Genomic DNA, 11,849 nt, shown 5'->3' with positions numbered 1-11,849 from the left:
AGCTAGAATCCCATATTGAGAAGGTGGAGGTGCCAGTGAGGACAGAGATCATACAGAAAGCGTCTGCAGAGAACAAATACGTACCACAGGAAGTGGTATCAAAGTGAGGAACACCGCACTACATCCAGAACAGGTATGCTCTTCACCCAAAACTACAGAAAATTGAAAAGGGTGGAATATAATACAAGTATGATGGTCCAGCCCCGACCAAACAGCCGAGGTTCCACAACTCAGGTTGGATTTAAGGGGTCATGGTACCCATATCCCACATTGGTGGCTAGGGCAATTGGACTGCAGATATATGTATCTTTATGAAAGGATCCCTACCAGTAAACACAGAATGATGCATTTTGAACCACCATATTTATGAAAGAAAGAAAGCAACACCATAGTGGACAATCCTACTGATCAACCTGAAGAAGTCCAAAAGGCAACATCCCGGTCTGGACTGACAGAATCATATGGCATACTCTACCAAAGTCCACAACTCATCCAGTCTGGATTTACAAACAGTTGTTTTTACTCCCCCACCAAGTGGGCAAGGAGAATTATGCTTAAACATGGAATTAAGGAGAGGACGTGGAACACTGTCCCACCAAGGACCAAAGATAGGACTGCGTCACGTTCGGATTTACGAGAAGACAGTGGACCCCCTGCATGAACAACATAAAACCTGACAATGTTCATAAGAGGGTCCAAGCACCCCACACCGGATAGTTAAGCATTAAATCTGGACTGGTTGCTAGTGCAGAATTTAAATACAAGCATATCTGACTGGGCAACACTCGCCACTGAGTGGGATCCAAAAATATCAGTAGGGTCCCTAGAAGAGAAAGGAACAATAACTGTGAGATAACACATTACTCACCACCCTGTTAAAATCTAGTACAGGTAGTCAACACAGCCACAGAGGGAAGATGAAGTCCCTTCAAGGAGGAAACTGCCAAATCGTGAAGGTAATGAGATATGAACGTGTCAGGAGAAGTCCACATACTGGCCCTCAAAATATCTTCCGAGAAGAAGGACGGAAACGATTAAGAGAACCAACGAAATGAAAAGTGGAAGGACGGGGCCTTGAGATATAAGGGGTTGAACACGCAGAAGTACAAGTGGAAGTAGAATACAGGCGAGCAGCCAAAGACAATAAAGAAAACTGCAAATGTGCTGTATCAACTCTGGCTTCTAAAGATTCTGGAATTCCAGCAAATAAATAAATAAATAAATAAGGCCAAAGAAAAGATGCTTCCCATAAATCTCGAAAAGGCAAAAAAAGTGAATACCCTCCAAAAATGCATCATGACTCAACAAGTCCCAGCAACAGACTAACCACGACACCAAGGTAAGTCCTGAAGAGGACAAACATATCATAATAGTGACCAGTAAATGGCCCAGTTCTTCATCAAATTGTTGAGGCAATCGGTGATATGCTTCAGACAAAAGTTGAAGGGATAAAAAGTATCTTAAAACAATAATAAGAGTCAAACGAGTCTACGAAAACTGCGACCTGTTAAGAGAGATAAAAGGTTCATACCTGGCACCCCATAGATCCAACCTTTGAGTGTCCAAATATATATCATTCTGACGATGATACGCCACGGCATGTTGTTCAGATAAATGGGGGGGAGGCACAGCGACACCCTCACATGATGGTGTTGCAAACCTCCCTGCATGCACAGCAATATCAGGAGAAAAAGTAATCTCCTTGAAAAACAATCAGAAAACAAAGCAGGAATAGACTGATAAGGAACTGGTTACATCTCCAAAACTTCACAAACACGTATAACTAACTGCAGAAAAGGGGGAAGAAGGTGGCTGATCAGATGAGTCCTCAAGAGAGGAAGCTCTAGTGAAAGAAGGTGCAGGAAATAGGGAGTCTAAATTCTCCCCCCAGAATATCCTGTTTCAGAATGGAAATCCAAATCAACACCTCCGGAAGAGATACCCCCTGGGCCACATGAAGGACTCGATCTCCCCCTAATCAGGTCACGGACACCTTCCACAGAGAGTGCCCCCCCCCCTAACTGCTAACCATCACTATATAACAAAGGGGGAACAGACGAAATGCTTGAAACCATTACACAGGGATTTATATCCATTTTTTTTTCTTTTTGGTAATATATTTGTAGGAAAAAAAAAAAAAATTCAACAAAATATATCTCTGGATAACAAAACAAAGAATTCCCAATTATTAAAAAGAGAAACTAAGAAAACGTAAATCACAAAACGTTAGTCTCTCGTTCTTTGTTGAGAGAAAGTGATTTTATTGTCTGCATACAGTGCTTATATATACAGTACCTGCATAGATGACATGTGATGGCCAGCACAAAGTTTTGAAAATTAGGTTTTTGCCAAGATGGCAAAAATGAAAATCAAGATATAGCTATTAGTGTCAGCGGAGGTAAGTATGGCAGCAAATAGAAACGAGAGGTTCTTATTTTATATTCTAGCTTTTCAATATTGGTAGTATGAGTTCCTAATTCATACAAAACTATAGACTTTGTATTTTGACATCACAAACATCTAATTTGAACCAGTGCTGCTTTCAACGTATCATGTGACACACAAAAATCAATGTTTAACTGTGTTTATTAATGTTTACTTTTAAATTAAGAAATTAACTAACATATTATACTAAAATTTGAATTACAATTTACAGTTTGATACCAAACTTTTGACATAAATTCATAAAGTAGTAGTTCAATAAAATTTTGAATGCGAGTCAACAAACGAGATGACATGACCTTTGACATGGGGTTAAACAGAGCTTATAACTTGTATTCTACATACTTTAATTTACACTCAGAAATTTTGCTTATACAGGATACTTTAAAACGTAATGGTTAGTCATAACATCTATTACAAAAAAATACTAATACTTTTCTAACAAAAAACTCACAAATTCACCCAGACTTACTATATATACTCTTGTCTTCCATAGAAACTAAACTTAACTTTAAAAAAAAAGTCAAATTAAACACGTTATTTATTGTTACTACCCCCCAAGTTGATTTCAGATTAGATTTTAAACCCACATCCCACATACAAAATTTTTCCATACTAAAGACCTCCCAATTTCTCTTTGTTCTTGGCTTGTATATATTTACACGGGTGGAGAGTGTAAGGCCTCTTACATTGGCAAAACCTAATGCCATCTACTTGAGCCAATGAATATACGAGAATTTCCATGAAAACACAAAAAAAGTTGTGTAACCCGTGTTTCCTCTATCCACCAACATAGTGAAGAAACAGGACATAAACTTAACCTATCAAATTTCAATATCCGTTGCAAAGCCAACATTGATCTGGAATTACAGATTAAAGAAACCCTCAACATCAACATAGTGAAGAAACAGGACATAAACTTAACCTATCAAATTTCAATATCCGTTGCAAAGCCAACATTGATCTGGAATTACAGATTAAAGAAACCCTCAACATCAAACAACTTTCACCAACACTGAACAACATGCAGTCTTCATTTGAATTGCACATTTTCTAATGTGTCCATTATTTTCTCTGTAACTCATTTAATTTTTATGTTGTTGTAGTTTTGATCACATTACTGTTATCATAGCTACATATTTCAGTCACTTACTTAGAAATGAAGTAATTATTTTATTTTGCTTTAGATACTGAAGATGGAATTTGGTGAATTCTGAAACGTTTATCTGTGTCCTCTTGTGTTATAAATAAACAATGCTGTTTATCTTAAGTATTGTTATCCTTTTTATTGTGAAACTTTGTTTTCCTCTGAAAACATCGAATGCTAATATCCTAGATACAAATAATTTTAAAGGAAATTGATGGTGCTGAACTGTGACATATTCAAGATAATCAATTATATGAAGTTTTGAGTGAAAGCAAATAGTGTATATTAATATATTAACTCTCTCGCTACGTGTAAGTCAAAGTACACATGTCACGATGTTTTACAGAGCTACATTTAAAATTTAATTAAGCTGCTTTATTATCATTACATACAAATAAACCTGGCATCAAAACATCGTTAATGAATCAAATTTTAATATTATACAAGTTTTAAGTTCTTTATAATTTAATAAAGAAATATTTTAAAAAATCCTCAATCTCTCCTAGTATGAGAATTGTGACATTTGTTCTTTAGGTTTGCCCTCTTCTCTAATTTATTACCACACCCCTCTCAGAATTTAATGTACATTACTAATTATAATGTATATATATTTCTAAGGCAAAGTCTAATTTTTATAGCCAAAAGTATTATTTCTTTATGGAGCCATAAACTAGAAAATCAGACCCACTTGCCACACCCACCTGTCACATCCTCTATTTCACAAATTGCCAATAGCTCTCTCTCTCTCTCTGACGTTATATAATATATTATTTATAATCGATAGAAAGTCAAAGTTTTAATCTATCAAATGACATAATTTATTGTTTTCTGTACAGTAAATTGTCTATTTCACCTCTAGGTTGAAAGTTTTTTCATGAGAATTGCATTGACAAACTTAGCTGAATTTTTACCAGACTCTTCTTGCCATGCCCACCTGTCACATCCTCTATTTCAGAAATTGCCAATAGTTCTCTCTAACATTCAATAGTATATTATTTATAACCAATAGAAAGCCAAAGCTTTTATCTATCAAATGATGTATTATATTACATTGTTTTCTGTAAAGAGAATTGTCAATTTCACTTTCGGTTCAAGCTTGATCCCATGGAAAACACATCGACGAGCTTAGATGAAGTTTTTACAGCTCTTGTCATATAGTTAAAAAGACAGAAAAATTGTGATAGTTAAGAGACATTGTGTGCTTTTTTGCACATTATTATTAAGTGTTCTTTGGTGTATTATTTAATTAACTCTCATTCTTAACATTGACAGTTATAAACAGGTTATTTTTTGTTTTATTTTCTCTCAAGACATGCTGGGTTGCAAAAGTTTGTAGTTACCACATTTATTGATAATGATGATGAAGCTATCTTGAATTTTATGTGCCTGATTGCACATTGATGGTTCATTTCATCAACCCTCTCACCATGTGGAGATTAAAGTACACATAGTATGACTTTTTAAAGAGTTACATTCAGTATGACTTTTTAAAGTCATTTCAAAATTTTCATTTTCAAAATTTAATTAAATTACTTTATTATCAATGTATAGGAGTACATTTGGCATCAACAAGTAGTTAATAACTCAAATTTTAATATTATATAAGTTCTGAATTTTACAAGGAAATATTTAGAATAATCCTTGATCTTCCCTAATATGAGAATTGTAACATTTGCACTCTAGGTCTTCCCTCTTCTTTAATTTATTACCACCCCTCTCACACCCATCTGTCACATCCTCTCTTTCACAAATTGCCAATAGTTCTCTCTGACGTTATATATTATTTATAACCAATAGAAAGCCAAAGTTTTAAGCTATCAAATGATATATTTTGTTGTTTTCTTTACAGTGAATTGTCTATTTCACCTCTAGTTTGAACGTTTTTTTCATGGGAATTGCATGAAAATGGTGCATTGTTTAATTAAATAAAAAATGATTTAGTGTAGTGGTACCATTAGTATAAAAAAATAGTCTTACGTTTCATTGACAGCAAAAAACAAGACGACCCAGGTAAGTACTATATTTCTTGTTTTTTATGTGTATTCATTATTTATTTTTATAAATGTAACTAAAACCTAAATATTAAATCTGTTAGGTTAGGTACGATTACATAAGGTAATGAAAATGGAAAATAATTCTTCACTAGGTATGCTCATGAGCAGCTTGTGCATTAAATAATTCAATACAGTAACACAAGCTAAGTGATTTACAACTTGTGTGGTGGTTTGTTAGTCACAGTTAAAAGGGCAATAAAACAATAAGATTAATTTGACATATTAGTGTTCAACTGAAATAAACGAAATCAAAAACTTTGACTTACAGACTGAGAATTTTCTTCTGTACATGAAAGTGTGGTGATGAAGACAGCCTGAGAGGCAGATACAGTGTGTTCTTCACTTGGGATACTAACAAGTGTGGCTGTAAGAGATTACAGCTGATGAAAACTAACACTCATAGTAAACATGACATTATGAATATTTGTAAACAGTAAACAAATGCAATTTATATTTAAACTCTCTTTCCCCCCAAAAAAAGGAAACTTCAATTATGAAGATGCGTATAATGCTATTATAAAGATGTGTATAATGCTATTATAAAGATGTGTATAATGCTATTATAAAGATGCGTATAATGCTATTATAAAGATGTGTATAATGCTATTATAAAGATGTGTATAATGCTATTATAAAGATGCGTATAATGCTATTATAAAGATGCATATAATACTATTATAAAAATGTGTATAATGCTATTATAAAGATGCGTATAATGCTATTATAAAGATGCGTATAATGCTATTATAAAGATGTGTATAATGCTATTATAAAGATGTGTATAATGCTATTATTAAGATGCGTATAATGCTATTACCAAAACATTATACATAAAGATGACATTACACTAAAACAATAGTGACAGCTATCCACAAAAACATGTCATGACATTTAATTTTAAGTACATAGTATTCAATGAAATATATACAATATGTTATGTATCCAAAAGCATTATTCTAGCACACAAAATAGCCATAAAAAGTTGGTTAGCAAAAACTCGCAGGTGTGTAATCAAACAAAAACTTCTCTATACATTATTCAAGTTAAAAATCACCTACCAATATCCAGCTTCTAGTACAACAGCTTTAAGAAATCCTACTAATAGTCAGTTCTCATCAACCAAATACACTGTCATTACTATTTAACACTCCAAAACAATACTAAATATTTATGAGATAACAGCTTGAATAAGAAGCTATCCTAACATGCTTTTTTTTCACTTTAGAGATGAATATTTGATGGTAACTTTAATCAATCTCACTAACTAACTACCAACTTTGTCAAGTGAATTACAAAAAGAAACAGGTGAAGTAAGAGAAAATGAACAAACAACCCTTACTAAATAAACGTTACAAACATTAGTTTCCTTTCCCAGTCATATAATTATATATGCATTGACATTTACAAAACATTATGGTGTATTTGAACCTAAAAATGGGTTCTTATATTTTAAGGTGTAAATAAATGTACTTTTAAAACCGTTTTAAACCATTTTTTTAAGTTTCTTCTAATAAACTGAATAACCATTTTTATGTTAAAATGATAAAAGCTCTATAACCCAAGCACTTTCAAAAGGTGGACCTTTCTTCTTTGAGGGCAAACATTTTTAGAGGTGGACTTTTGATTCAAGTTCTGAAGATCAAAAACTAGTCTTTATTGAAAAGTGAATTACACAGGCCTGCACATTTAAACTTCATAAAAGTCTTTTTGGTTTTAATAACAGATTTTCCATAATTCAGCTACACTGATTTTGAAAATAATATTCATTTTTTTCTATCATATAAGGATTTTTTAAAAATCAGGAGGAGAAAAAAAAACTCTTACTTATATCAAATTATTATTTCATTTGCCACACTGAAAATTTTGATTAATATGTTTGTTAACAAAAATACATACTCATTCATTCTGATTTTTTTTGTGACATCTACGTCTTTTAGTCTCAAAACTACATGTTGTGGTCTTTTATGTATTGAGTTATGACCTTTTGTGAAAAATCTGTACATGATGGAGAAAAATGGATATCATTTACAAATTCAGCATACAGAAATTACTGTAAAACTTAAAAATATCAAGACAACAAAACCAAAATAGGCCTGTATAATATATGTAATAGACTTACATCAAAGGGTGTGGAATAAAGATCTAGTCAAACATGTCACAATGTTCACCATATAACATCACATTATTGTCATTGCTACAAACTGGTTAAAATGTCAGAACATATGATTAGCTAAACTACCTGAAAACCATTGTATTAACCATATGACATCACATTCTTGTCATTGTTACAAGCTGGTTAGAATGTCAGAACATATGATGAGCTAAACTACTTGAAAACCATTGTATTAACTATATGACATCACATTCTTGTCATTGCTACAAACTGGTTAGAATGTCAGAACATATGACGAGCTAAACTACCTGAAAACCATCGTACTCACCATATAACATCACATTCTTGTCATTGTTATAAACTGGTTAGAATGTCAGAACATATGACGAGCTAAACTACCTGAAAACCATTGTATTAACTATATGACATCACATTCTTGTCATTGCTACAAACTGGTTAGAATGTCAGAACATATGATGAGCTAAACTATCTGAAAACCATCGTATTAACTATATGACATCACATTCTTGTCATTGTTACAAACTGGTTAGAATGTCAGAACATATCACGAGCTAAACTACCTGAAAACCATCGTGCTCACCATATAACATCACATTCTTGTAATTGTTACAAACTGATTAGCACGGCAAAACACATGATGAACTAATCTATCTCAAAACTCATCATGATTACCACACAGCCTCACATCCTTTTTTCAAATTGGCTAAAAGTTAAAAAAGTAATTCCTACAAACTTCAACACCATTTTAATGGGTTTTTTTAAAAACTCAGTGCATTTTAAGAATTTATTTTTTTTACTTCATTAATTCAGATCTAATTTTGGTAAAGTACCCTCAAACACAGAATTCAACAAGCACTACACTTATTTTTTCTTTAGTCAGGATTACTTTATTTTTGTAATACTACCCACCTATTGGTTTGGGAGCAATTGGAAGAATACACGTTTTCTGTTTTTTAACTGGGGAAGCTTCTGTTTCAGAAGGCATCTTTGTTGGTCTTTTGAGAGGTGATGGTCCATTTGCCACTTCTTTAGGAGGTGTTACTTTGTTCTAAACAAATTTTAATTTTGCATTTATGCTAAACATTACTCTTTAAAGCAAACGACATGTTAAAAACACTGAAAGAGAGTTACAATGTTATCAAGGAGTTACGCAGATTTATTTTAAATAACGATGAAAACAGTGCTGTTAATACAATAATCAAAGCATTTCATAGGGCACCAAGTCTGTATTTAATAAAATACAGGGCAGGTAATAAGAAAAAAGGTCAATTGGAATGGTTAACTCATTGTATTGACTCTAAAGTATACAAAGAAACCAACACAGCCTGTAAAAGTATGTGTAAACAAAAGAAACAAAATTAAAGACATTGACAATAATTTAGATAACCCTAACACATCCTGGTCAACAACAAAAAAGTATTGAAAACCAGCATAAGCACAAAATAATAGCATTATTTAAGTGGTTATTACAGGAGTTAATAAGAATAAAGACAGAATATTGGAGGTTAGAGAAAAGTAGAGTAGAAACAAATACAGGTAGTATGGAAACCTTGCTTGGAAGTAATAAGCTTTGAAATAGAAGTTCAAGTGTTATAAAACTTTTATCAAATAGAAAGCATCTTGTATTGATAGTATAACCTACAAAATGTTTAAATTACGTAATAACACTAGATTTGTGAAAAGATCTGTGTTTGATTTTGAACAGAGGCAAATTTCTTGAACAATACAATGAAGCAATATGTATCGGCTATTCAAAAAAGGTGATGTGAACAGTCTTGATAAATATACAAGAAATCATTTCTTAATGTAATGGAAAATTTTTTAAACAGATCATAAACTTGAGGTTAAATGTGAAACTACATCAAGAACAGGCCATATGTAGGAAAGGTTATTTGGATCTTCCACTATGTGTTAATTGATTTTAGCAAAGCATTTGATACAATTTCTCATGCAATATTATGAAATAAACTCATTGAAAATAGAATAAAAGGAAAGCTCTTTAATGTGATAGTATATACAAATATTAAAACTAAATAATATGCAATAAATCAAGAAGGGTTAACAGTTTTTTAAAGGTGAAGTAGGTATAAGGCAAGGAAACGATTTAATGGTACTTTCTTAATAATAAGTAGGCAAACTATGAGTTATAAGCATAATGAAGCGATTTATTTGTGATGGAACATAACTGAAGGACACAGAACAATGTTCAGTTGAAACATGAAGTATGTTCCACCATAAATAAATCATTGTTTGCCTGCATATTATTATATTAGTATAATATGCTTCCTTACTCAAGTCCTTTATAATTTATGACTTATAGGGATGATTCAATTACACAAAACCAAAAAAACATTTAGGAATTTTTATCAACAATATTATTGGATGTATGACAAATATGTTGGAAAATTTAAAACAATTAAATTATATAATAATACTGATACTCAGAAATCGTGGTTCACAGAAGAGAAGATATAATGAAAGTGGTTTATATTTAATAAGAGTTAGAAGTAGTTTTATTGTATAATATCTTGAGGATTGTTGTGACCAATAAACTGTCCCATTCCACCATGAGTGATTATTTAAAAAAGTAAGCTGAGAAAGAATTATGGTAAGAAAATACCATTTGTACCAAAAGTACAATTTGACATATCTAATGAAATGGTTACTCCAATCTCAATTTACTCGGCAAAAATGAGGGCACTTATTGTCCATATACAGAGAAAAAATACAAAATATATTTTGTATGTATTTCCTAGATGTTTCAAAAAGTGCTAGAAATATAGCAGTAGTACAAATGTGGAAGGCTACCCTAAACTGTCAACTATAAGACAAGGTGTACTAACACCAGGGGGCCATGCAGAATAAGCTAACTCAATTACATAGAACAACAGCACGTACATATGGTTAATTAAACCTTGAGAAACCAATTACAGCATACTGAATATCACAGACATACACAAACACTTGTGCACGTGTGTATATACATATATATATTTATACACAGAACAGAGTATACTTTCACAGGTGATAAGTAAAGAGTCTCCAATTACAAAAAAATAAAACTGGTTTTTACATATAAATATATACATACATATTCACAAACACACATATATATATATGTATTACACAAATATGAGAGAATAACTAAGATAAAGATTCAATTGTACAAACCTAAAACTGTCCTTTTACATCAAAAATAGTTTCTACATGTGCAGTAAATATTTTACTTTGCCCTTAACACAGCTGAAGTTAATACATAATGCTCTCTATAAAAATTTAATATTATTTTAAATATTAAAAGTAAATTCAGCATTAAATAATGAAAGAAATAGAGGTTTATATAATAATAAATTTTGTTTATTTTCACAAATTAAGAATGGAAATTGCATAAAAACAAGGTCCACTGCACCTTTGTTTTAAACATTTAATAATGTGTTTACTTACTGGTATAGGAGCAGGATTCTTACATTTGATTTATGAAACTTAAGACATTTACTACAATTTACTGTTTGTCCAACATAACGTTTTCTTTACAAAAGACACAGCTCAGGGCATGAATAACATTTTTAGAGTTAAGAGATATAAAAATAATTATATGAAAATTTCTCCCCCATTAGGTCCGAGTACCCACTTCTCGTTGTCATTATACCCATACTATTTATTCTCTCACAAAAAACAAATACCCAACTTATGTTTTTAAACAAAATTTACTCATATCAACTTATAAGCATTTTTAGGTCACCTATTACAGCAAGTATTTTACCACTTCAAAAAAACACTTTCAACTTGCTTCCAATAATTTTTGTCACAAAACAAATGATCTCTAACACTAGTTTTTTTTTACTTCTTAAAGATTGTTGATAAACTTTAGATTTAGCAATACCAAACTCTCTATATATAATTTGCAGGGGATAATGCGATTCAGGTAAAACATTTTTAATTAATATAGCATATCGTCTAAAAACACCAGAGTTTGTTTGTTTTGAATTTCAAGCAAAGCTACAAGAAGGCTATCTGCGCTAGCCGTCCCACATTTAGCAGTGTTAAGACTAGAGGGAAGGCAGATTGTCAT

At 31.9% G+C, this 11,849-nt stretch overlaps 1 protein-coding gene across 8 annotated transcripts in view; it reads right to left on the bottom strand.

Annotated features, from left to right (window-relative positions):
* LOC106467734 (putative Polycomb group protein ASXL3) overlaps positions 1 to 11,849 on the bottom strand; it is an 84,391-nt gene that overhangs the window by 26,871 nt on the left and 45,671 nt on the right. For all 8 annotated transcript variants that reach the window (XR_002612464.1, XR_002612465.1, XR_002612463.1 and 5 more), the window contains 2 exons: positions 8,687 to 8,825; positions 5,910 to 6,007 (listed from right to left, as the gene is read on the bottom strand). Coding sequence is in view for 5 of the 8 variants with exons in the window: in XM_022395921.1 (XP_022251629.1) it covers positions 5,910 to 6,007; positions 8,687 to 8,825 (237 nt within the window). In the remaining 3 variants the exon portion in view is untranslated. The remainder of the gene's footprint in view (positions 1 to 5,909; positions 6,008 to 8,686; positions 8,826 to 11,849) is intronic.

The sequence above is a fragment of the Limulus polyphemus genome, unplaced genomic scaffold (assembly GCF_000517525.1).
Source record: "Limulus polyphemus unplaced genomic scaffold, Limulus_polyphemus-2.1.2 Scaffold2722, whole genome shotgun sequence".
NCBI lineage: Eukaryota > Metazoa > Arthropoda > Merostomata > Xiphosura > Limulidae > Limulus > Limulus polyphemus.
The sequence above is the reverse complement of the archived record's forward strand: the minus strand, read 5'-3'. Positions and strand labels throughout refer to the sequence as shown.